A 27,411-nucleotide genomic window follows, 5' to 3' on the forward strand; every position below is an offset into this window, starting at 1 on the left:
CATGGAACATTACTTCAGTGCACTAACAAGGAAAATTGGCTGCTTTAAATGCAGACCTGGGATCAAATTTGCAAAGTTATCCATCCGTAAGTGCTTTTTGTCATTGGCTGGCCACCTTTGCTAATGTGATGTCCACTGCCACAATTCGCGTCTTCTTTTACAAAGAGATTTAGTGCAAGAAGCTTTTTGTTATAGATGGGGGGGTGGGCTCTGCTGCTAACCCCTTCTCATTTCATTTTGGCACACCATGTTCATGAAGCCACACACTTGTGTTAAGTCCGCTGAGGTAGTGTGATGGCTGAGCAAAAGGTAGTCTGACAGAAACTGGATGAATTCAAGTATGGTGGTGTTTAGCTGTGTATATGTGTTGTAAATCTACTAAGGCCTGTGTTACCAAGTTATCTGACAGCTTAGTTCACATCATTTGTGAATGATTCATTTAGCCAAGGTGCACAAATGAAACCTTGGATTCAATTTTCAACACCCCAGTTCATTTTGGCGGCCTCCAATGAATGAAAACTGTGTAGACATGTGGCAGTCTGTTCAAGTTCAAGTGTGCACCTTTATTAGTCTTAAATGTGGGGTCTCTTAGTTAGCCTTGCCGAAAATGTCCTGTCCTCTTGCTCCATGTAGTGTGTGCAAGTTAGCAGTAATTTGGGTACACAACTACTCGTTAAAGCTTTAACTTGTGTGGAACCGTTATCATATGGCAAAGTTATGACTGTATCAATTGGCGTTGCTGCAAAGTTAGCACCGTGAGAAAATTATGTGTCAGTCGCTTGATTGCACTAGGCCACTGCAATGCGTTAAGGTCCAGAGTGTAGTAATAGTGCACTGTTAATTTTTTACTGCAGTCAGTAGATTTAATAGTGATTGAATAACTTTAGTAACAAATTCTTTTATTTGTACTAAAGGCATAGCCTGATGTGCACTTGTAAATTAATAGTACAGTGGTGCAGCTGTTTACATACTACTGTGCAATTCTGCAGGTGAACCTTGATTGCAAGGAGTTCTACGGCCTCATCAACATGACAGGCGAGGACATTCGAAACAATATTGAGCTGGATCCCACAAACTCCAGTTGGGGTGTGTGGTTTACTGCTCCGGGAGACTTCCGACGGTTTTTTGCCTGTGTCTTGGAGTACGCACCTCAGAACCTGTCCAGCGTGTACACCTGTAATTCTTTTGTGTCGACATGTGATCCCAGCTGGGCCGGCACGGAGACCGAGAAAGAGTGCAAGTCATACCAGTCGGTGATCAACGTCTACGGCGTGAACTACCGCAACCCAGAGTGCATGGTTTGCAACAATGACACTGCTCCACACCAGATATGTGGCTTCTACAGCGACACCAGCTTCGTTAGCCCCCGCGGTTTCAGTTTCAGCATCCTCATGGATGTCAGCCCATCAGCAGGCAACATTGTTGGCAAAAAGAGGCTTTGCAACAAAGGGGAGCTGTACGACCCATTCTACAAGGTCTGCCGGAACGTTCTGTGTGGCGTGACAGGCTACGTCCTCGACGGTGACAAGTGCATCAAGGATGAAAACGAGATCGAACCGAGGAGCGGCAATGGTACCATCTTCTACACCCAGGAGTTCCTCGCATGCCGAAAGACGATGTTGAACAAGGGAGAGTACATGATACGGCCCAATGGCTACCTCTATGCCACTCGCTACGACCGTGACTTTGCTCCTGACAGCTACTTGCTGGAAGGTGACCTTCGGGCCCTTGTATGCATCATCTTCAATGGAACCAACGAGATAGCCAAGTTTTCCAGGACCATGGGCTATGTCTCCGCTGTGGGACTTGGGGTGTCCATTTCCTGCCTCGTGGCCCACCTTGTTGTGTTCTTCCTGGTGCCTGATGTGAGGAACCTCTCCGGACAAAACCTTGCCTGCCTCTCGGCATCGCTTCTCGTTGCTTACCTGAGCTTTCTGTTTGGCATGATTGGTGAACCAGCCGCACGAGCTTGCCAGGCGTCGGCTGTCACCACGTACTTCTTTTTCCTCGCATCCTTTTTCTGGATGAGCACGATGGCGTTCGACGTGTGGCGGACCCTGCGTGTTGCCACACGAGAACTGCGGGTCAGCTCCGGTACGCAGTGGCGCCGTTTCTTTTTCTACAGCCTTGCCTCGTGGACTCTTCCTGCCATAATTGTTGGCCTTGCAGTCTTCTTTGACGACCGCGCCTCTGGTATGCCCGAGGACTTGAGACCTCTCTTTGGGCGCCATGGCTGCTGGTTTGGGCAGCGGAAAGCCCTTCTCATCTTCTTTGCTGGGCCCGCTGGTGCGTTGATGCTCCTCAACATCACTTTCTTCACCTCAACTGCCATCATGGTGATCAGTTCGACAAAGTCCAGCGTCAAGCGCTCTGGCAGTGCCGCCAGGCGCAACTTCAGTCTCTATGTTCGGCTCTCCACCATGATGGGCCTCACCTGGACGCTGGGTCTCGTTGCCGGATACCTCGATGTCGAAGCGCTGTGGTACCTCTTTGTCCTCTTTAATGCATTCGAAGGGCTTCTCATATTCCTCTGCTTCTCCTGCACCCGCAAGGTTTGGACGTACCTGAGGGACAACGTGCTCATGTGCATCAAGCGCGAGCCATACCGTACAGGCACACTCAGTTCGGGATCTGGGTACAACTCCAACAGCACTGGAACGACGAGCTCGGGATTCTCGCGCCGGGCGTCGCCCCGCAGCTCGACAAACTACAAGCGCACGGCACCGTACCTTGGCAAGAAGACCAGCATGGACATGTACTAGGACTTCTTTTTTTTCTTTTTCTCCTGCGACACTTGTTGTTAAGCCAAGTGCAAGTATCGTTACGGTGTTGCTCTTTGGCGTACACGAGCACCGCATTCTTGTCATGTGTTGATGCGGAGTTGCCACAAGCCTCATCTTTGCTTCTCCAGCGAACGCCCTTGTAGCCGCCTCCGCTGATGACGTTATAGTGTTCCTATCCCATGCGTGGTTCCTGAATCTCATCCATGTCGTATTTATCGTTGAGCCATCGACACCTTTTAACCCATGCTCCCGTAACGGCCAAGTCAGTGACTTCCAAGTCTTCTCAGGACGATTCCATCAGTTTATCTCTTTTATTTATCACTGTTGTGACGACTTAGGATCATCAGGTGTGCTTCGGACTGCATCGCAGCACCGAGAAGTGGCTAAGTGTGGAACAGTTTTATCAATTTACAGCCTGTTTCGTGCCACGGAGGAGACTCTCCGTTTGCACGACTGTGAAATACCAAAGTCATGTGGTGTGTATGTTGTGTATGTGTGCGAGTGCATCAAAAAACTTTCATATCATGTAAATATCTTTTACCTGATACTCTTAATACGAACCATGTAAATAAAGATGTAGATATGTTAAATGGTCTCCTGTGGCTTTTATTCCTTGTTAGTGTTGCTGTGTAGCTGCTCTATAGAATTAGTGCTTCTTGAGAAATTTTCACTGTAAGGTACAATTCAGCTTCAAATGTTCGTCATCTTTCGGCCATTGGACATGCATTGACGATGTGCTATCAAGACAATTATACAGCGTGCATTGTAGCAAGGACCTTGTGCTCGTTAAGTTAAATTATGGAGTTTAACGTCATGAAACTCGACAGTGGGTTGTAAGCGATGCTGCAGTGGAGGTTCCTAGATTAGCTTTGACCATCTGGGGTTCTTTGACATTCATCCAAAGCACGATATGCAAATATTGTTCTGTGATGGGGGATATTTAGTCCCTCAGAAAAAGGAACAAAATGTATATATAGCCATACCTAATAACGAAACAATGGGTGTAACGAACTAAGTGAAATTCCCCTAGAAATCCCCAAGTTTCATAGTGCAGTACATACATAATGAATGTAATGAAATAATTCTGCCTCCCCCTTCGGCTTCCTTACAATGAGGTTTTACTGTATTGCGATTACTGCATAGTGTAATGTGATGCCGAAAGAAAACAAATGGGAAACACTGCATACATGCGGATGCCTGCAAGGCACTTAATTCATTGTTGCTGCCAACTGCCGTTGCAAAATACAGTGAAAGGATGAGTGCACGCACAATTCACTTGTCACGGTTGACGTCTTTGTCATTGGCAATGAGAACGATGCCGTCCTCCATGCCACCAAAGTTATTGGATAGGCAGCACTTCAGAACTGGTCACGGCACAATCGCACACGGCAGAAATTGCAGTGGCGCATAATTGTTTAGCTTGCTGCCAGAAAAAAAATTAAGAACAAAAAATTCATTACATCAGGGTTTGAGTGCATTTGACTCAAAATTCAGGCAGGGGAACAAACCTTATTTGTACACATACATTGAGTAACAGTGGAATCTCCTTCATGGCTGCAACTTCTTGCAGCTAAGCAGCTGCTGAATCGGACACATGCTTCAAGGTTTTTCAGATCGCTTTTCTAAGTTGACTTTCCCATTGTAATGATGCTAATCACAATTGCCTTCTGCACGATGGTTAGTAGTGTTTTACTTCATCCAAAGATACTCGTGTTAGAGGCAAATGCCTGTAACTCATTCCAGCAGACATTTCGACAGCCTAGGGCTTGAAAATGGAGCCATGATGGCTCTATTTAACCAACTAGCAAAATAACAAAATAGTGGTGCGGCATGGCTGCTTGATCTGACTTTGCCGAGCCCCACGATGGCAACGGTGATTTAAACAAGCATGTTACTGGTTGCACATTGCAATCGTTTAGCGACACTCTCAAAATAAGATATCTAGGATTTTCTTCTATAGAAAGTGTCTATGTGCAAGTCACTATGCAGAGTTGGTTACTCTGAATGTTCGAAAGTTGCCCCCGACCCCAGTTTTCAGGGAATTCAAGGAGCACATTTATTGTCAAGCTTTGAGGGCCCTTGAATCTCGTTTTCTAAGTTCAAGGGTTCTTCAAGGAGGTGCACGAAAGGTTATATTCGTGTCATGAAATTTAATGCGAGCTGTGTTCTGACGCTGGAAAAATCGGATGTGTGTCACTTTACATCCCACTCTGGAAGCAGCAGTGTCAGTCGGCAATTCAATCTGCGACCTTGTACTTGGCAGCACAACACCATAGCTAGCCGCCGAGTCATAGCGGCAGGTTCTTTCCCACTGCAACTCTCGTTATGTTCTAGCACATGCCAGGCGAGAAATGGAGCATGTCTTGTCACACGAAGCTCACCTTGCACTTGTTTCTCTGCCTGCAATTAACCAGGTAGGTGCAGTGGCTGTTTGCCCTATAGCTAGGTATTTTTTTCAGGTACATCTGAAAGGAAATGGTGCCAGCCTTTGAGTGGAGTCGACTTACGAGACGTCAGCGTGACTATCAAATGCATTCTTCGGAGCGTTGCAATTTCACCCTCTGCAGTCACAGGAGCATTGCGAGGGTATCCTACATAGAAGCAGTCCATGTGGCTACAGATGCTTACACAAGACACTTTCCAGTATGCGCATTCCATTTCGCCGCAGCCTACTCTAGATTCCTCATCACTATTCAGATTTAGTGGGACAACAAAGGCAAAAGCTACATACAAGGCAAGAGAAAAAAGTACTGTGCAAAACTGCGCAAGGTTAGTGCATGCAGCACACTAACGTAGCTTGTGCTGTCGGTGCTTGATATTTCAGGCGAAACTGCACTTATTTTATGTCTCGGACCAAGTTCTTTTATGAATGTTATGTTTCTGCTTGAATCTGCACGTTATAATGGGATGAGTCAGTTGTTCCAGTAAAGTATGCTTCTGGCAATTGCAGAGCGGCCGCTCTCGAATAAGAGAAGCTGGGCAGGCCAGAGAAGGTGCAGGAATGGTTAGCAGCGCCATCCTAAAGCTACCAGCCGTTTGCGACGTCAAGCATTTTGACAGGCTCCACCAGGGTCTAGTTAATCGTCTGCCAACGAGGAGTACATTGCATTCTAAAGAAACCAAAGAATTACCCTAGCAGCTTGTCTGTCATTTCCTCCACTTATCAGGCTACTCAGCCAGATGAATGAAAATAATCTTTTGAAAGAATACTTAACCGGCATAAACCGATCAACTGTTGCTTGTCTGGAGTACTGGCACATAGTATTTTTGAAACTGTAGAAACCACGTGCTTCACACATTGAGAAGGATGAGACTTGGCAAGCATAAATGCTCAGAGATATAAGGCATCTTGATCTGATACTACAATTGGCATTGAAATACAACCCCGGTGCCATCAGCGTTATCGCGGCCATGACACAGAGCGAAATTTGCCGACGTCGTGTAGCAATGAGGCCATGTGTGATGGGGTTGCTCATACTAGATTAGACAAGTGTGCTGCGCGCATTTGTTCCGGCTGCACTCGCATAAGGCAGCCGTGGCGATTGCAGGAAACAGAGCGATTCAATGTACCATCACGTTGTGGCACATCTACTGGTTCATAGAATCTAGTATTCTATAGTCAACTATTGACGGTGCTCTGATGCGCAGCTGTGCTGTTTTGAGAATTTAGATGGTTTGGACTTTCATTTACCCCAAAAACATATACAAGTAAAAAATGTTTGAGTAAACTCGCAATGGGAAAAATTCACACATGAACAAGAAACCATGAGAGGCTTCACTTATGATGCTGATGTACCGATATACAAAGGATTAGGGGTACGCGAACATTTGAAACTTTCGAATAACGAATTGAATAACGGAGGTCCTATTCGATTCAGTCTTCGAATTGAATAGTCGATATTTGCAAATGCAAATATTTTTTAATACTTGGATAGCCATACTTAACGGGCTATACAGCGATCTTTCGCATTCTCTGAAGTGGTCACCCAAGGAAACTACTTGTTTGTTTGTAATGCTCCATTTGTACGGCGCTTCATAATGCACTATGTAATGACAAAAACTTGCTAGCTTTAAAAATACTGAAATGTCAACATCATTTTATAATAACTGTGGTAATGGCGTTCTATATTTGAACACCATTTGAAAAGTACTCGATTCAATTTGCTTCTGGCGCTATTCGATTCGGTCTCAAAAATCACTGTTGCACGGCCCCATAAACGAGACAGTTCACCGAAAGCACAGATCAGAGAAATTTGTCAGCACCAGTGGTCCTTTTTACCCTCTCGCATAGTTCATTCTCGTGGTGAACTTCGACTCTATGAAGACTTTATTATTGCGATACCAATTGTATGGACGCTCCAGGTGCATTTCTGCCATTGGTGCTGCCATGATGGTCCATATAAATTCCAAGGGCGATAACACCGTCGCCACGCGCCCTACGCTGTACATGCGAGTGAAAGCTTGCGAGGAGAGCCGACGATTGCAGCTCAATCTCGCCCGTGCAAAACAGAGGAAAGTGGAGGAGAAGTGTGCTGTCTTCCGTCATGCGCGAGACATGCAACATTGTGAGGCGTGGGGGGGTGGTTCTGTTCCGCCTGCAACTGCATATGTGGCGACTGCGTACAGTCGTGCAGCCGTATCTTGAGAGCGATCTGCGTTGGGGACAGAGTCTAGACGCGTCAACGGCTTGTAGCTTTGTGCGTGCTGTGTGTCCGCAGCGCTCAGTTTGCATTGAAGCGATAGACAGCACAAAGGTCACTTCACTTGCTGCTGCTGCCGCGCTTCCTCAAGGCAGCGTTTTAACAGGGTGTCCGTGGTCATCGAGTGTGATGTGTTCGTGTTTACTGCGCGCACTGACACCATGCTTGTTAATTTAGTTAGCAAGCGAATGTTTACATGTTTAAATGAATTGTGGGGTTTACTTGGCAAAACCACGATTTGATTACGAGGCGCACACTGCAGCGAGGGCCTCCAGATTAATTTTGACCGCCTGGGGATCTTTAACGTGCCCCCAATGCATGGGACGCAGGCGTTTTTGCATTTCGCCCCCATCGAAATGCGGCCTCCGTGATGCTAACAAGTTGATATGGACGATGTTGCTATCACATTCGATGCTTCGCCTTTCAGGAGAAACTGCAACTATATATATATATATATTTTTTGGCATGGTTTGTGGAAAGCACTTTGCTCTGACCAAGACCTTTGTGCTTTCCACTTCAACAAACTTGGAATGGTAGAGCTGAACATTTTAGAGTTGAACAAATGTTCAGGTGTAGGCGGAGCTACTCAGTGGAATTGCCAGCCAGAAAGTGTAGCCATTACAGGAGGCAACGAATTGAATTGAATTGTCACAGGCAGAAAATGAACAAAGTGGTACCACACCCTGCACCAGCAGAGAAACAACCATTCAATAAGAGAAGGGTGTTGTTGCATTTATCAGAACAAAAAGTTTCACAACAGCAACACTCTGGTTCAGAACCAAAGTAAACACATTGACCAGGAACTTTCGAACAGCAAAACACTTTCCATTGTCCTTGGCTTCATGCAAGTGGCGAGGCCCCTACAGTGACACTGAAACACCGTCTAAAAAATTACAACAGAAAGAATTGGTGCAATTGATTGTACGAAAAGTTGTGCGAGAGTGGGTGTCTGGAGTTCTGTTTTACACAATGCATAATGTAACAATTGCACAGGATTAACACAAACCCAAATTAATCTCCATATTCCTGCAATGGCACCTCTATTGTCACTCCCTCTTTTAATAATATGAGCATGCCAAACACTGCAAAATTTGATAGTAAGAAAAATAAAGTGAAGTTTTTTTTCTTATTTTTAATAAATTCTTCAGAATTTTGGAGTATTTTAGGTTAAAAGAGTACAGGCACACATTTTCCAAAGTTATAGAAATGCTACCACATGTTCTTGTACGTAAAAGGATCAAACTTAACGATTGTGAATGTTGAAAAACACGAGGTATTTTAACTTTATACAAAAGTTAGTCTCGAAAGGCCGAACCAGGCATCACTGACATTATCGGGATGCCATGACACAAAGCAAGATTTGCCGACACTATGTAGTGATAAAGTTAAGTGTGTTGATTCTTCATTTCCTTACTATGCTGCTTTGAAATGTAATACACAGCAACAAAAGTGAGCCAGGTTACCTACCTATTCTATATGCATGGGTAACACAAACTCTATGTGAATGTAAATGCTAACGTGTATGAAATAAAACAGTCGTTAGTTTGTGCTCCTGACTGTGACCTGCTCTGTGCTTGGTGTTCCAAAATAGCTCGGCAAGAAATACTAAAAACATACAATACAACCAACTAGCCCAACTTGTAGCACTGCTAGGTGTGACGACGTTTCTCGTAAAGAAAAAATACAAACAAGAGCGCTATGCGTATTTCTTTCAGCTGCATTCACGAGTGGCATCAGCAGTGATTGCAGGAACAAAGCAAGCTGGCACAACACAGCGTCGCAATGCACACACTTCCTGGGTACGAAAAGTGGTTTTCAGAAAAGAGCACAAGTACATTTTTCGAGGTGCTCCGATGCTTGCCGGTGGTTTTTTTTTTTTTTCTAGGGCTCGGAGGGTACATGCCTCCATTCTCCGCATAAAAACGACAAAAACATCATGTCAGTACTCCTTCGACACGTAGGGCGGCATAATGTAAGGATCTGTTTCCAGGAAGGATTTTATTCCTTTGTGATCATTCACCACTTATGGCCGGACGATGGCATAGTGGATAGAGCGCTGCTATGACCACTGCCGAAGCGCGAGAAGGTACAGAATTGGACTCATTACGTCATCCCCGGCTCGGTGAATAAAGTTGAACTCTGTGGCTTTCGCTATTTCAAACGTCTCCTATCTAAAGCATGCGATATTGGCTTCAAAAAGTTGTTCGCTGTCCTCGTGCACCTCTGCAATACAGTCGTGCTCAGTGTAAATATGGATATGTCAAAGTGAGCTCAGTGGTATTTATCTAGATTGCCATGCTTCACATCTGGAATTTCAGAGGTACACTGGAACAATGAAAACACACATTCTGGTGCAAGCCTTTTGACACGGTGTGCTAAACAAGGGGAAATCAAATGGCCTATGAAGATCCTGTTTTAGAAACCAAGCATACTGAGTGCATATGTGGTGCGGCCTGCAATATTTATACAGTAAGAAAACTAGCAGCTTGTAAAACACATGCATTAAAGGTAAGCCTGCCCCCTCCACCTTTACAGAGGTTTGTCAAGAAGCCCACAATATTAGCCATCTAGTTCCGTACAGAGTCAGCCACTGTCAATCACATTGTCAGTATTGTTGCTAGGTTTCCTAATACTACGTACAACACAGTTGTCCTTTCTGGCACCTCAGAATGCCAGCGATTTCTCGCAAATGGTATTTCATCATAGGTAACAACACACATCTAAACTACTGGCGTGACAAGAGAGTTTGATACAACTCCCACTTTGCAAGTGAATGTTTCAAACAAAATTTGCTCAGTGAGAACTATGAGGTCACTAAGCCCAATGCTCATGACACTGGTGCTTTTGTTTTGCGGCAGTACTAACGACGTTTCACTAAAAAGGCATACAAAAGAAAAAAAAGTGACTTGGTGCATTCGATTCAGCTCCCGTGAGCCAGTTTCCTAGCTGTAAAATTGTTTTTTATGTGCTGTACAGTGCCTATACACTTCATGAGGCAATGCAAAAGTGGGCTAATTTTAGGAGTGCACAAATGACCTAACTGAACTTGTATGCAGATGCTGCTAGAATGCTGTGAAGATTAATTTGGGCTAAATTTAAAACCAACAGTAAGCTCTGCGACAACACTGCGTTTTCCAGGCTCAAAAGCACTGGCTTTTTAATTCTCTCTTTCAATCTTTGGGAAGCACTGAAACGAAGTTCAATTTAATGATGAAAAAGTTTAGCAGTATTTTAAAGAACGTGCTGCGGACAGTATATAGCATATTATTCAGTTGGCAACACTGAGGGAAGTGGGCTTGACATGAAGAAAGTGGATTTAGTCCCAACCGTGCTCGTGAACGGAATCGTGGCTCAAGCACCAATTCGGAGAAAAACTAAGCAGCTGGTATAGCACACTCTTGTTACCACATCAAAGCATGACGATGACGATAATCATCACCAGTCTACTGTGAACCAAAGGCATCTTCCAGAGATCTCACTACAACCATCCACGTCCTACATAAATCAAAAGCACTCATGAATGCAAATACCTAATCTTGTCATCTTGCAATTCATTTTTTGCTATTATCAGCAGCATTTTCCTTCTCTTGGCATCCAATCTGGCACTCACTGTAATCACACATATGAAATGAATAGACCACTGTAATCAATAAACCAGTGTAATCAACAGTGGCCGAACAAGAAGAGCTACAGCCTGGAGCCAACAGATAACCAGGCCATTGCTACTACATTTTACATGATCTAACCAACTTCATTTTTTCTTCTTGAATATCAACCAGAACATCATCTACGCTACAGCAAGTTCAAAAGACATAGATTTTGACTCTGTGTCAAGCCACAATCCGAATCTTACACTCTTGAGTTCAAGGAACACAGGCTCCAAGTTCTTCAGAACAAGTTTCCTCGTACACTTTAGTCACCTACTTCTAAAATGCACACACATCCTCGATAAAACTTGCATGCACTGTATTTAAAACAATGGTACCTTAAAAAGGCGTTTAGCTGGCATCAAGACTTTCCCAAGGCGTATTCATGGACAATGGCAGTTTACTAAGCCTCATCAGACATCTCTTTAAAAAGAAAAAAGTCACAAGACAGTCACAAGTGTGCAATGCGAATGCTTAAGCGTTAGCTGTGGTGTGGGCTGGGCGTTCTTGCGCCTAGTGTCGAGCTTGCCAAATCGCCTGGGGGTTTGAGGTCCTGCTTCGTCCATGGCGTTTCAGGATAACAGATGTTTTATAGTGTTCAGGTTTAAAGTACTACACTACTAGCCAATGCTTGAGTGCTCGCCGACTTTCTAAGCACTGGCGCAACTGGGTGACTGGGCAACTGGGGAGCTCTCATAAACACCATCTGTTCAATAGGGCGCATTGGTAAATGGCAGTGCCACCATAGCCTCCCAAAGGGGGAGGCAAGGTGTGATTGCGCCACACCACAACTTCCACGATACTGCGGGCAACAATCGGTGTGTTCCGCCACCCATGATGCACAGAGCACCATCCAGAACACCATCTGGTGGTGTTCCAGGGAACCCAGCTTTAGGTCACGTGACCGAACTGTGCTCTCTTATTAGCGGAAGTGCACGCAATGGGCGTTGCGTGCGCTTCCACCAATGGAGGCGCTGTGTCAAGCCTCTCTTGCCTTACTAGCTGCGGATGACTCCAACGGTGCAAAACTAAGGAACGTGCCAAGAAAGGCTAATGCTCTAAAAATCTCAAATGGCTTATGGATGTTAACAATGCCTCCACGAATTGAGCAGCTTCTGAAGCGTCCAATCACACAGGAAGCCCAACAACTCTGGAACTGTGGCCACTCTTACTACATGTGTGATAATGCAGCAGTACTAAAGGCGAGGCTAAGAAAAAAATTCACAATTGTTTCCGACGTGCTAACTACCCTATTTTTGAGTGACATAGAAACAAAGCACCTAAAACAGAGCAATGAAAGTTTGACGTGCAAGAAGGGTTTATCTGTTATCGCCCAAAAAATACATTTGCTTTTCTGTGTGCGCATGTTTTCGTGAAAACTTCCATGACCGGTGCAAGTTTGAGAATTACTGGCACTTGGTTTGCAATTAGTTATGCACACTGTTTCAGTTTCTCTAAGCCCTTCCTTGGCTTCAGTTACTGCAGACGGTTGCAAGCCATATTATAACTGCAACAATGGGCTGCTTAAGTTTAACGACACTAACAAGTCCTGGTTCCCGAATTGTGTTTGTGGTGGTGCCCATACGTGTGCAAGTGGTAGACATTTTGACATAAATGACACAATATAGAAAAAAAAAAGGAAACACGTAAATCAATGCCTTCTCACTTGCCAGTCAGTGTTCAATCGTTCCTTGTCCTCATTATTAGCTGTACTGCATGGTATTTGGACGAAACGTCAACTCCACCAAATGATTGGCTACTGGAGTTGCACTCTCACAGGTTGCAAAGATGCTTTGACAACACACCTTACTAACACAGTTCCGTTAAGCACCTGGTCACGCAACCGAGTGGAGGTGAAGCAACAGCTTCACCATATCAGGAGCCTGAGTCATTTCCCAAGCAACTCACACCAATGCAAACAGTTTGGTGCAGTACAACAGCCACACTTTGTAGGTGACATGGCTTGATGGTATTCTGAACGTCGATAACAAGAAGCAAGGACTTCTGCCACATGTCCTGCAATAAACCAACCTGTCCCATCAAGTGGAAAATATGAGCACATGCAGCAGCCGAGTAGGTTAGACCTTCAATGTTGTAAAGAAACTGCCAAAAGTAAGAAAAGTTCAATGAAATGATGCCTTATGTTATAAGATTAATTTCACAGCAGAAACAAATACAGTTAAACCTCGATATAACGAAGTCGGTAAATCAGCAATTTACTTCGCTATATCGAAATTTCGTTCTATGGAAATAAGTACAATCGCCGACCGATTTTTTTTTTTTACATACAAAGGGGCCGCAGAATTTTTCTAATTATCGAGCCATCGGGAAAAAAAAAACATTTGAATGAGAAAACATTTTTATTTTGACGAATGATATGGTTTCATGCCGCGTACGTCGACGATATCTTCACATCGGCGGTACGAATTAAGTGAAGCCAACCACACTTTGCCATGTACTCCACCCCCATGGCCGATAGCGTCACTCGCACTGGGGCGACGTTATCAGGAAAAGCGCCGGCAGTCGGGAGCGAATGCTTCGGCTGTCTCTCGCTCCAACGGGTCACCGAAACTCGCAACCTGCGATATTAAACGCGCGGCAAGACAGCTTACACGTAGCCACCCCCTCTCGGCACGCCCGCTCTTCGCACGCGCGGCAGAGGTGCGCAGCTGCGTATGTGCTCTGCCGTGCTTACAGCCATGCGCAACCGCGGCTGAGACGCGCGCCAACTTTACCCCGACTCCGGCTTTTTGCGTGCGCTTGATCACGTTAGCGCGAGATCGCTCCCCTCCCCCTCTTTCACTTTGCTCGCACGGGAAGGAGGCATTCGTGAAGCCACCATCTTTCTTGTCTCATCCTCGCACGCTTTCACTCGTACCTAAAGCACACAGTGCGCAGGGCGCAATAGGATCTTATTGCACTTGGAACATGATGCGGCTCCACGCCTGCGGTGGCTCTTGTCGCGCGGTGCGCGATTTGAGTAGCGCGTTTGCAAGCAGCCACTTTTAATTCAGCCATTGGACCATCTGTGCCCGCGTATTGCCTCGGCATTCTATTGCGGCGGCAGTGAAATTTCGTTATATTGAAATCACGTACAAACACACTTTGTTATATTGAGGTTCTAAATACATGGCTTTATGGACAAGTGGTTAAAAAAAAGTTAGATAATTCGTTATATCGAGAATCTCGTTATATCGAGGTTTAACTGTAATAGAGTACTGTGAACAGTATCAATCTAAAATGCGCAAAATTTATAAATTATGGTACACTGCTTTGAATTAGACCAACAAATTGTAACCAGAAGAAAACATGTAAACAATGCAATAATTTGTGCTTAAACTGTAAACCAATACATTCCAAACCAAACTGTAAACCAATTCGACAGCTGCTGAAACCATAGGTACCGTACTACACATGGATGGTTTCCCTTAACATTGCACCACCATTCTGTGGCACCGACAGCAAAAAATTCGCGAGTACAGTAAAGCCAACTACAACAAAATTAACGTCGAAGTCGTAACCTTCCACACTGATACATTCCTACCATCCTTCGACAGTCATCCCATCAAAGATAACTGGGTGCTTTATCGAGACAAATTGTGTTCGCTAGCAAATCAGTACGTTCCGCTATAAACAGTCAAAACCATAAATCAAACCCCTCGTTTACAAAATCCCTCCGGCAGCTTAGAAACAAAAAGAAATGTTTATACTGCACAGATAAACGACATAGCACACCTTCCGCATGGAAGGCATACAAAGATTTTATGATAATTTATTGTTCCACAGTAGAATCTGCTAAACAAAAATATTTTTCTAGTGATTTACCTTCCCTTCTGAAATCTAATTCTAGGAAGTTTTGGAAACTTGTATCCCTCGAACATGATCCGCAACAGATATATTTGTTAGACGACGATCATGTTCCACTTTCAGAGTCATTGCACCTTGGCATTTAACACATTTTTTTCGTCTGTTTTCACCCGGGAACACTCTTTTGACGCTCCATATGTACCCGATCTTGACTTCCCATATATGGAACTGATCGAAATAACTGCCAAGGGCATAATACTTCTAATTAATAACCTTAAATTATCCACTTCAGCCGGAATTGACAATATTAACTCTAACTAAAATTCTTAAAAACACCGTCTCCGTTTCTGCTAACATTTTTTACCACCTTTTCAGGTAATCTTTAGTGACAGGCCAACCTCCCTCCGATTGCAAAATTGGTAAAATGATGCCCGTGTTTAAAGCCAGTGATAAACATACTCCCGAAAGCTACCGTCCAATTTCCTTGACTTGCATGTGCTGCAAACTTCTTGAACACATAATCGCTTCTCATGTTTACCGACACTTAGAATCTAACAATTTATTTTTTAACAACCAACACAGATTCAGGAAAGGTTTCTCTTGCGAAACCGAGCTACTAGAATTAAATACAGAACTACATTGCAACATGAACAATAACCTCCAGACCAACTGTATTTTTCTTGATTTTTCAAAAGCCTTTGATCGTGTCGCCCATTGCCGTCTGATTTCTAAATTATCCGCCCTTCGATTAGACTAGCTAAACTTATCTTGGCTCCGTAACTTCCTCTCACTCTGCCAGCAATTCACGGTTATTAACAATTTACAATCCTCCCTCTCTCACGTAACTTCGGGCATACCACGGGGGTGCGTCCTCGGCCCCCTATTGTGTTTAATCTATATAAACGACTTGCCAGAAAACATCTTTTCCTGCATGCGAATCTTTGCCGATGATTGCATCATATACCGTCCAATAACCTGTGCTGACGACCACTTAACGCTGCAAAACGACCTTTACCGCATTAACAACTGGTGTAAAAAATGGCTCACGTTGCTGAATACAGAAAAATGCAAAATAATCTCCTTCACACGCAAGTAAAACATTTCCAACTACTGCTACACCATTAACAATTGCCAACTGTTGCAGGCATCATTTTATAAGTACCTTGGTATTCATTTCACACGCAGCCTCTCCTGGTCTCACCATATTACGACCATATGTGCAAAAGCTTGAAAATATTTAGGATATTTACGTCGAAATTTACATAACCATCCCACTCATGTCCATCAACTAGCTTACCAGACCTTCGTTCACCCACAGCTTGAATTCACCGCATCTATCTCGTCCCCCTACCACAATTATTTAATTAACTTGCTTGAAGCGGTTCAGAATAGGGCTGCCCGTTTCATTTCACGTAATCATGACAACCACAACAATATAACGCAAATTAAGCTCAATCTCTAACTTCAACATCTTAGTGCTCGTTGCGATGTTGCCCTTTTATGCCTTTTTCACAAATACGCATACAGCAACAGACCATTCCCACTTCACCTTGATGCTCCTTCCATTACATCACGTCGGTTGCATAATCACTTAAGTATCACATGATTATACGGGTCAACTCACGCCTTCAACTCATCTGCTCTTCCTCGCGCCATGCGTTTGTGGAATGGTCTTCCAGACAACATCGCATCTGAACCAGATCACGATAGTTTCCGGGAACTTCTGCACTCTTTCTTTTCGCAATAAAAACTTACCACTAGTTCTTTCCAATTTTGTTTTACTTCTTGTGCCATTGTCCTGTATCCCACCCATGTACTTATTTGTTTTTTTGACAGCTTTAAGACCAAAGACATCCGTCATTTTTTGTACCACTGCACGTGTTTTCCCCTTTTTTTTTCCAGTATCCCCCTTTGTGACCGACTGCATATTTTATATTAATAAATGTTTTTACTGTGCACGCAATTAGTTCCTGCGTTTTTATCATGCCCTACCGTTGTGCGTCTTTGAAACCCTGCCAACTGTTCCTGCGTCTAGAATCCGTATATTTGACTGTCAATCTTTGGTCGTAGTTTCTTTCTTTTTACTGTCGTCATTGTGATTGGTTTCATAGTTCTTGGGTGCAGTTTTGCCACATGTATAATGCCAGCCAATATATTTTTTTTCTTTTCATGTTGTCCTCTTTCCTGCCCAATCTTATATTTGCCGTCACACCGCATTATCATCGATTCCTCTTCATTTCTTTGTTGTGTTAAATTGCAAATTTGAGCCGTACGTTTGTACACTGTCGAGTTACTTTGCACTTTTATTACACCCTTTACTCAATGCCCTGTCAAGGTGCCTGTAAGGCATTTTCAATAAATAAAAATAAATAAATATCATGTTTGTCTGCTTCATAGACTCTAAAGGATACAATTGACAGAATTGCACTTTCTGTTTACGGTGGCCAATCGTGATGTTGTAAATGTGGTGTCTCAATTTTAAAAAAAAGCTTTAGGACACAGTTTAAAGCCCTAAATCAAAATTCTGATTTGAACTGTTGGTAGAACATAAAAACTTTCTTGACTCACATGCAACAAACTTCATCTAAGCCAGTTCAGCAGTTGCCTATGGTGAGCATACTTCTGCATTTTCTGTCTGCTTTAATAAGGAAACTCACTCCAAGCTGAAGCTTCCCCTTAAAGAGGCACTGAAGCACTTATTCAACACAGTGAGAACATGTTTCCCGTTTGTAGACCGTGCTGCCGCGAACAGGCGAGCCAAATGTTATTTCGCTACCTGCGGTGGGGAACCCCGCAATCTAACATAACAGACTGCTAGCTTTTTTTTTTCTGTGGCTTTTGAGGCCTCCCCCCCCTATTAGGTTCTGCCTATGATGTCAAAGACCCGTGCAACAGATCACAGACGCCATCCATTGTTCGATTGCTCGTAACTACGGATTATTCCTGAATGAAAGCTCACACAGGCATGCAGACCCCTGCAACCTTCTAGCAAGTGGGGAAGCAGTGATTGTGAACGCATCCAGCCCATTGTCTCATCGCACTTGTATCGCACTTAAGGTAATGCTGTCAGATGCCAACTTTGAAAGGTCCTTGCCATAAGCACAACACAGAAAGAAGAAGAGGAAAGAAGAGGATAGCCAGGGTGCTGCTATCTGTGCCACCCAGCTGACCGGAACAGATGAGTTGGGAGTGAACGTGGCGTCTTAGGTGCGAAGCAGAACACAGTTTGAGGAGAGGATAGAAAATGGCTCTGTTGTCCATCCTCCTCTTAATCGAGTTTTGCTCGGTGCTAGATGAGTCCAGATGAGACCACGATGAGTCTGTATGAACTAGCCCAAATTTCGGTACATCTTCTGAACGAGGAATGTAAACACTGTGTTCATTAAATCCCCATTGGTATTCACTGAAGGCCACTGCACTCATTTCAGCATTTTTCACAGGTTTCAAGACAAGTTTTTCTGTGCTCCTTTAAGGTCTACGTGTTCTCATCCTGTCATTGTATCCACATACTCATCTTGTCTCTGTACATGAATGGCTGTCCTGTCATTTAGCGACATCCTCTCGCACTGCCATTGCATGCGCATACCTGTACTGTCATTGTGCGCACACTCTCTCGTGCTGTCACTGCGTGCACATCACTGCCCTGTCATTGCGTGCAGATTTTAGGCCTGTCATTGCATGCACGAACCTCTCCTGTCATTGTGCCCAGATCCTTACCCTGTCGTTGCATGCACATATGTGTCCTGTCACTGCTTGCCCGTCTTTTGGCTCGTCATCGCACGGACACACTTGTCCTGTGCTTGTATGCACACGTTCACACTATCGTCGCATGCATGTTCTCATCCTGTCACTGCAGGCACATTGGGTGGTACAGAAATGGACCCGCCATAGCAGGTGCAACATCCGCGGTGCTTGGGCAGTTCTCGCAGGGTGAGGCTGTTAATTTTCCCCACCTTCCTTTTCGTCCCTGCACTTCCGCACTTGTGTTCTCCTGTACGTAGAAACTTGGCGGCGGCGGCTTTTGCGACGGCTCAGAGGCGACGGGAAATGTCAAGACGAGACAGAACCGTCAAAAGTCTACGAATCCTCGAAGCACAACACGGGACAGCGATGCTGCAAGGCCAGAGGGACCGCTGTGGGCCTCTGGTGCCCCGTTGCGGTCCCAGCATGTGGCGTTGAGTTCACAACCTGGCAAAGCCTCACCTCCTCCTTTAGCAATGTGGCAGGTTTCAACCCTGACCCCCCAAAAAAAAACACAGTGGTACAACCATGTTGTGCATCTGTGAGCGTCCACTGCACGCTTTTTGGGAGCGTCGGCAGTAAGCACTGAATCAGTCGCTGGTGGCACCACTCCACGAGTCTGGTCACTATATTACGTCACGCACTGTCTATGAGGAACTTTGAAGGCATGGCGCAGCCTTTGTCAGGCAAGCGGCCATCTTGGAAGGCAGCGTAGTGTCGGCACAATGTACCGCGAGGGTCTCGGAGTGATCACAGTGGCCGCTTGTCGAGGAGCGTCCAGCACTCGTGCAGCAGGGACCTCAGAACGGAGAGTTCATGCCGAGCTTGGTCCCAAAGTCGAGCCGGGCCCTCTTTTGCTGTCGACGATTCGCCCTGCAAAGCAAGCAGGAGAGAGAAGTTTTCCACTTGTTGAGCGAAAGGCTGGAAACAAAGGCACAAATTGAAAAGAAAGAAAGAAGGTTGTATAGTTTTTCCCAGCATTGTTGTAATAAGTGCCATTAGTAAAAGTGTGATGGCACTATGTGTACGTGGCTACCTTTGACAAACACTTGGAGTATCGTCCCATTGAAGTAGCATGGTTACGAGTGGCGTAAATTACACTATGCAAGTTACATTATGCAGACTCTGTACACGATCCGATGGCACTCTGTGAATAGAATTCGAGCTGAAATTAACTGCTCGCTGAGTGAATGTTGTGGTTGCTGCCAAACTGACATGTTAGGTGTTACTCTGGGCATACGTGCTACGTACAAAAGGAATTCAGTTTTGTTACTAAGCTCTAGATTTATGTCAACCAATATTTTGCCTAAATATGCAGAAAATGTCTTCTCGTTAGAAAGTCACATTCAAGATATTTCAAAAACATGCTTGGGAAATTGTTTAAAATAAAGGGATAATAGAACTGCATGAAAAAGTATAAATGAGATTTTATCGCAAACAATTTTTTTGCAATTATGTCCCATACATAAGGCAACCAAATTTATGGTTAAAAAAATGTTTCAATGCAAACACAATACCCACTGTTACACGTGTTTAGTTAAAATAAATGTGCATTCAGTGAAACATAATAAAGAAACTTGCAGAAATAGAAAACTAGCCAAAAAAGCTCAGTTAAGTAAATAAAACTCAGGTTTTTCACCTAAGCAGCAGTCATGCTTAGTATGTGATACCTCCAGAACTTCAACAACCAAACAACAAGATGGCAAGTCCGATTAAACAGCACGCTGTTCAATTCATAATTCCATAGTTTAACACTGCACTACTTGCACTCGTTCTCCGCAAGTTTAGATAGGTAAGTAACCCTCATCACCAAGGACTTTGACGTGGTCTTCTTGAAGCTGTCCTCTGCTCCGTCTACATCTGGATTGTCACGGATGTGACATTCCTAAGCAGTACACACTCAGTGGTACTCTGTCCACTGAGGGTTTCAGAGTACTACTCTGCATCGAAAACTGGAGCACACCCATGATGCACTGTGAAATGATGTAACCTGATACGCAACTGATATATTGACAGAACTGATATAACAACAAGAACAACTGTAACAGCAACAACAATGTTTACAATTTTGGGACAGCTAGTTTTAAGGAGGCCTACCTTCCCATCTTTTTACGATGTAATGATGACAACAAAAACAACAACAACAACCGGAATAATAACACCAAATACGAAAACTTGGCAGCTTCTCACCTAATCTCGTGTATCTTGACAACCTCGTTGAGCGGCAGAAGCAGGAGTGTCCACAGGAACCCCGTGAGCCACACGTACTGTGGCACCAGCGGAAGCACCACATCCAGTGGCTCCGACGCCCGCGCCCAGATGTTGCACGCGCAGAAAACCAGCTGCAACAGCAACCTGGAAAGAGGTTTCCGAGGCTTGACGGCACAGCAGCACAAAAAGACAAGAGCCGAGAAGTGTCCGGGATCACGTGACGCGAGTGAACGAAGACTGGACAGGAAAAGAATGGTTGGTTGATTGATTCGTAGGGTTTTAACGTCCAAAAGCAACACTGGAGCTACGGGATACGCTGTAGTGGAGGGCTTCTGGTTAATTTTGAGAGCCTGAGTTTCTTTTACATGCACCTAAACCCAAGTAATCTAGCGTTTTGCTTGCATTTCGTCTCCATGGAAATGTGGCCACCATGGCTGGGAACTGAGCCCATGTCCTTAGGCTGGGCAGGAAAATGCCATGGCCACTGTGCCATCACGGTGAATGGAAAAAGATGGAATGAAAGAGTTGAAGGAAACCAACGACAGCGGGTGCTGACTCACTACCCAACTCAGCACTCACGCCATCTGTTCCTACTGCTGTGTTCCATCTAACAGATGCCGTTTGACTCTGCATCATGTACGAGCTAAACCAGCGTAACAGCCTTCTGGTTATATTATAAGCGGGTACTTCTGCGAAGAAACGAAAACAACAGAACATGACACATAGAAACCGCGAGGTGCAGGAAAACGACTGACTTTATTGAACTGAAAAAACACCTTTATATATATGTCTTTGCAATCTGAGCTACAGAGTGCATGCATTGGCAGAAAACAGGCAAGCATGAAGAATTCAAAATGTACAGATAATACATAGTACTATATTGCTACGTGACACTCGAAGAAGAAGAGAGAACAATATATTTAAGTACTACCTATGAGTACTACTTGAGTATTGTACTCATGTGCTCAACATTAAAGTATGCAACAGAGTTGGATTGGACAGAGAAATAGCTTAGTTATATCTTATATCCATTATAAGCATATAGGTACCATCACACGCCGATACTGGTGAGAAAAACTTTAGATCTGCTTCGTTTATTTGATAATTTGTTTTGGTTGTACGTAGTAAAATTCTATTACTCAAGTATTAAAGCTGGTAAGACAAGCTTGGCTTGTTGTGTGGTTAATTACCTCTACCAAATGACAGGTTTACGTATCAAGACGTCCGGACTGTAGGAAGCGTGCTACGAGGTGGGGACTAAGCGGTGCTGTTGTCTCGTCTGTTAGCTGCAGCAGACAACAGCAAGCAAAAGCAATGTGCATGCTGTATACAAACTTGTTTGTGCAAGATTTTGCAAAAAGATATGTAATTGTTGTAGTTGCGTCCCAATAAGCACAACAGCTTAATTCTTATTACAGCGATGACTCAGTAAGGACGGAGAGCGAGAGTGGTGGCTCCACTGTTTACATTTAAAGAGGTTCTGCTTGGAACTCAATGTTTAATTTAAATGATTAGAGATGGGCCTCAGTGCAGCAATCTTCTACAGACTAATTAATTTTACTTCTGTCTTCTCTACTACTCGTGTCAAGTTAAACAAAAGCTATGTATTTCAGTGCATGTTCTTGCTGGCACGTGCTCAACATACGGATCTTTAAAGATGCTGCGTCGACACTTATACTTGGTCAGCAGCTATGCCTAAGGTGGATGCTGTGTACTGAGCGTCCCACAAGCATTGCGATGCATATTTGCTCGCTGATGCGATGCCAACTTGCACCAACCGTAGGAAAGCTTCGCGTCCCTCCCAATTTAGCGTTCATGTTTCTGGTCTACAGCGGCGCTGATGTGCCTGAAACTGACGTCTCGATAGCCAGGTCCCAAGCATCGTCGCCTGCTTTAGAAACATATTAAGGCAATTTTAAAGCAATGAATGCTACACCTAGAAGTGAACGTTTCAGCACGCAACATGATACGTTCTGGCCAATGTTTGTATGTTTTAATCGTTTCGAGCTCTTAAGTCCATGTCGTGTCAACACAGTGTAAGCGTCGATTGCAAACATAACACTCAGAAGCATGTGGGCAGGATGAATGGCATGTATAGGTGACGAATGCACGGCCTCTTAGATCGGGTGGCACGCAGTAACACGCAACGTAATGCTGTGCTGTCCGGTGCTGCTGCTGACGTGGCGTGCCACTGTGGCCCCTTGTAGGTTGTGCGCGATCTCTGTTGAGGACTACTTTAGTGTAAAGGTTATTAAGAATTTCGACCAGCCAATGTACCTCATTATATGCCAGAATGTCAGCACAGGGTGGCACTGTTGCATTCTGTTTCAATTGGAATGCAGTTGCTAAGGCTGGGTATTGAACCCGCAACCTTGCGCTCGGAGGCAGGATGCCCCAGCACTGAATCACAGGGGTGTGACTGGTTCACGACCTTTCTGAAAAATGCATAACATCAGCATTATTTCATTCTACCCTGCAGATATGGAAAGTGTGCGAGGCTTTAGGCTGTGCTTTCTTATTATGCTTTAAAGTCAGGCCTCAATAACACGTCACAGAGATTTTCACCAAATTTAAATCCTGCAGGTAACCTGTGTTTTAGTCAAAGTACCCTGAAAAATGAAGTAGTTAACGGATTTCAGACTGCTCCGTTTCACTGCAGCTTCGTTTCGTTTATATCTATTCGAAGAACAGCTGACCGAATTGCAGGATCCATCTTGCACACATAATTGCAGCTTGGCTTTTGTTTACGGGTGTTCCATGAAATAAGTTCCATGAAAAAAATATGGCCAGAACAATACCTGCTGGCAAGTGTACTTACAGATGCATCCAAGTATAGAACTGATATGACAAAGCATGTCTGTGCATGATGTGAAGTCATGTGACTTACACGGAGAGACTTGTGACAAGCCAGCATCGATTAGAGGCCGGATTCTTCTTCCATGCTGGCTGTGACCGGTGGACGAAGCTCATGGAGATGGCCACTGGACCGAGTGCAGTAAAGACGGTGATGTCAAAGTGTTGCACCGCTTTTGAGCTATCACTATCAGCATTTCTAGCACTTGTAATGCAGAAAAGCACAGTCTCAAGCAAAACCTCACTGATAGGTGCTGAAAAACAAAAACTAGAGAGCACCGCTTAAAGGCCAACTGCAACGAAATTTTGGACTTCATAAAACGCCTGGTTTCAGGTGGCGTTGATAAAGAGCAGCTTTCAGGCAAAAATGAACATCTGAAACAGCACTGAATGCCTCACACAAATTTTGCAATGATACTGAAATCGCAAAGAATGCTGCAATGACGCTAAGAACAAAAACAGTGCAGGAAATGAGACAAGAAAGAGAGACAAACACAGCATTGTGCATATCTCTCTTTTTCTTGTACCAATTTGCCCAACAGCAAAACCTCCAGAGTGCTGCCATTACAGCTCCCTGAAAATGATGCACAACCTTGATGTTGAGGACCAATGAGGCTCCTTGGTATGACCTCCGAGATCAAGTGGAACCACAACGTGCTTAGAATCTCAGAGGCCATGGTCTGAGATTTTGTCATATCTACTTATTACTAGGTGCATGCTGCATTGCCTGCTTAGGTGCCAATTAAAGGCTGTTAATTAGGAAATTAAACAACTACCAGCCATGCACCTTTGCCAATATTGCTTCAATACAATAAACTACTGTTGAATGGCCAATTTAGCAAAGGTGAAATTTTGTTGCAGTTGACCTCTGAAGCATAAACTTAGCCACTGCCAAGAACAGTGGTAGATGACCCAATGATTTTGGTTACAAGTATGATTAATCAATGTGACGCTGCATAAATATGATTATGACAGAACAACGATGGCACAATGGCATTATTACGACAACAACTCTGAAGTTGGCATGATAGCTTACACTTCGCGGACCTGAGGTCATTTCTGAATAGGGGCAAACAGTTTTACTTTCTGGTGAGTTATTCTTTCAAAGAAATATGACGATGATAAACATGGGGCTGATGCTTGTGGCAGGCATGCTGAACTTTTGCTAACTTAATGTTCACAGATATCGCTGTAGAAAGAAAAAAATGGTGAAAGAGTGTATATTACGTGCGAAGGCATAAAGTTCAAATTATACGATCTGAATGCGGTACTTGCGATGTTCTCTATTGTGATCATTTAAAAAATATGCATGTGAACAATGGATGAATCAGTGTTCTTTAGGTGTGCATTTATCTATCTAAATTGCACTTTATATGACTAGCACATGCACATGTGCCTTGACATCCATTTTGTAGCTCCAAGAGACTACCGACTGTACTTACTATATGCATCGCACGACCTAATAACTGATTGTACCTGCTCTATGCATCACATGACCTACTCAATTCGACACTGCCCTCTTAATCTCAACTAGAACATCAGTTATCAGCCACCTGCATCTGCACTTTAACGCCAAAGTCTTCATATTTCTTCAAAGGATACTAAGAAGCAATAGAAAATCGATTTACACCAGCAAAGTGTTCTTTGAAAACACTATTTTCAGCCACTTGGTGGTAAAGGTTTGATTAATAGAGGATATAATGAAGGTAAAATTGCCACTTACTGAATTTCGTTCCGAAATATTGGTACTGATGCACCAGTGCAACGACATGGATTCTTAAGTAATTCCTCATTACTGGGACATTTCGGCACAGCAAGAGTTTTCTTTTAGAATGCAATGTAGGTCTTATTTACTGATCAATAACTAACCAAGCTTGAGCAGACATGTCAAAATACATGATGTTGTGGTAAGCTTGTGTGGGAACTTAAAGGAAGTGTTGCCACCTGTCTTCCGTTTTTTTTTTTTTTGTGCCTTGACTGGCTTACGAGGCCTTCACTCACAGCAATAGTGGCTGATTTGCTGTTTAAGGGTAATTTACTAACCTGCTTAACTCAACTGTCTGTAAATGTACTACTCTTTATAGAATAGGTGTTGTCAAACTCTATGCCCCGGTGACAGCTCTCTCTGGATAACTAAAATAGATCTCGAAGGCTGCACGTTACCTAACTGCAAGCACCGGAACAGATTTAGGAGCCGGAAACACGTCGCGTTTTGGACACCACCCGTACCAGGTTATGGGAGACGTGGACACAAGCAACCACATTGGCACTGGGTCTAACCACAGAGGACGCAGAGTTGTTATCACGGCGCCGTATTCTAATAAGCTGCTGGCATTAAACGTATGCAGTGATGCAACTGGCAGCACGCAGTGATGCCAGTTGTAATGAGCTTACACAGTGAGCTCATTACATCACCAATAGGACAGCAAGCCTGTGCACTCTGATAATCCACAGAAGTGCCGTTGCAGTCTACTTTAATGGCAACGGAGGTAGCCCAAACACTTGCTCACCAAAGTAAAGGACTAGAAAGAAGGCAGTGACGTTTTGGCACAGGGCAAGACCAGAGACCCAGGACACGGCTGGCACGCCAGTTGATTCCTCAGAAGACCTGCATTGGGACGCACAAAATCAGAACAAGGGCACGCCGCAGGCTGTCACAGAAGCACTCTTAGAGTGATTTGACATTTAGCTAGCTGGTGGAACATACTGAAAAAGTGTTGCACTGAAAGGACTTATAGAAAGGCAGTACAGCTCACACAGACCTAGACAAACACTGGACAGCAAATGGTTAAAGACCACGGCACCTGAGAAAATGCTAAATTTTATAGCAGTTTGTGACCGTAACTAGTAAAACCGTATAAGACTTTGTTGTACGCATATGCCAGCACATGCTAGAAATTCGAATACTACCAGGCTGCGTTTCGAGGCTGCGGAGAAATTCAACTTTTGCTCAGAGCAACATGGTCCATAACCTTTTGCGTTTGAATGTACTGTCGTATCTTAAGCACAGCGGGGAAGAGGAAGACACAAGAAAAAAAGCCAAACCCAGTCCTCACTTCCAACAATGTTTATTGGCACATATATACAGGATTGTACAAAAGAAAAAAACTAAACAATCCTAGGTACCGTAATCACCCAAGGGTAGGAAGATTTCACCGTCCAGTTCACGTCACGGAAGATTTCGCTGTTCAGTTCACGTCATGTGAGATTGCATATCTAATCAGTTTTGATGTCTTTAACATGCCTCGTACATAGTGAGTACGTGCTCCTTGGCCAGCGAGATTTCCTGGTGCTTGGGTGATACGATACCTTGGATTGCTTCTTACTGAAGACAAGGTGTTTGGCGACTTCACAGGTGTATTTGAGATTAGCTATCTTGCAACAACTTCGAGAAGAAAAAAATAAATAAAGAAAGGGTCAACAAAGTTCTGACGCTAAAGAAGACAAGGTCGACACAATTGCACGGGAAATACAATACGAATAAGATACCAAACTACTGAATAATGAACATGAAAAAGATACAGGAAGAGAAAGAATGGAGAGATATAATCAATTATTCATCGATAATTTGAATCACCATGTAAGTATGTTGACGTTATCTTTAGCATCGACACTTGATTGACCCTTCCTTTTTTTTTCTTTTGCAAATGCCTGTATATTATGTGTAAT

General features: G+C 44.0%; 2 protein-coding genes across 6 annotated transcripts in view; one reads left to right on the forward strand and one right to left on the reverse strand.

Moving 5' to 3' along the window:
• LOC139048860 (uncharacterized) overlaps window positions 1-3,373 on the forward strand; it is a 75,768-nt gene extending 72,395 nt beyond the window's left edge. For all 3 annotated transcript variants that reach the window (XM_070523739.1, XM_070523740.1, XM_070523738.1), the window contains exon 3: window positions 990-3,373. In XM_070523739.1, the coding sequence (XP_070379840.1) occupies window positions 990-2,762 (1,773 nt within the window). In that variant the 3' untranslated portion in view covers window positions 2,763-3,373. The remainder of the gene's footprint in view (window positions 1-989) is intronic.
• A 4,821-nt stretch (window positions 3,374-8,194) lies between these two features.
• l(2)k05819 (transmembrane protein 94-like protein l(2)k05819) overlaps window positions 8,195-27,411 on the reverse strand; it is a 65,869-nt gene continuing 46,652 nt past the window's right edge. For all 3 annotated transcript variants that reach the window (XM_070523743.1, XM_070523742.1, XM_070523741.1), the window contains exons 26-29: window positions 26,253-26,350; window positions 23,777-23,870; window positions 20,869-21,033; window positions 8,195-19,551 (exon numbers count right to left, since the gene is read on the reverse strand). In XM_070523743.1, coding sequence (XP_070379844.1) covers window positions 19,479-19,551; window positions 20,869-21,033; window positions 23,777-23,870; window positions 26,253-26,350 — 430 coding nt within the window. In that variant the 3' untranslated portion in view covers window positions 8,195-19,478. The remainder of the gene's footprint in view (window positions 19,552-20,868; window positions 21,034-23,776; window positions 23,871-26,252; window positions 26,351-27,411) is intronic.

This window comes from Dermacentor albipictus, chromosome 8 (assembly GCF_038994185.2).
Source record: "Dermacentor albipictus isolate Rhodes 1998 colony chromosome 8, USDA_Dalb.pri_finalv2, whole genome shotgun sequence".
In the NCBI taxonomy this organism is placed as follows: Eukaryota; Metazoa; Arthropoda; class Arachnida; order Ixodida; family Ixodidae; genus Dermacentor; species Dermacentor albipictus.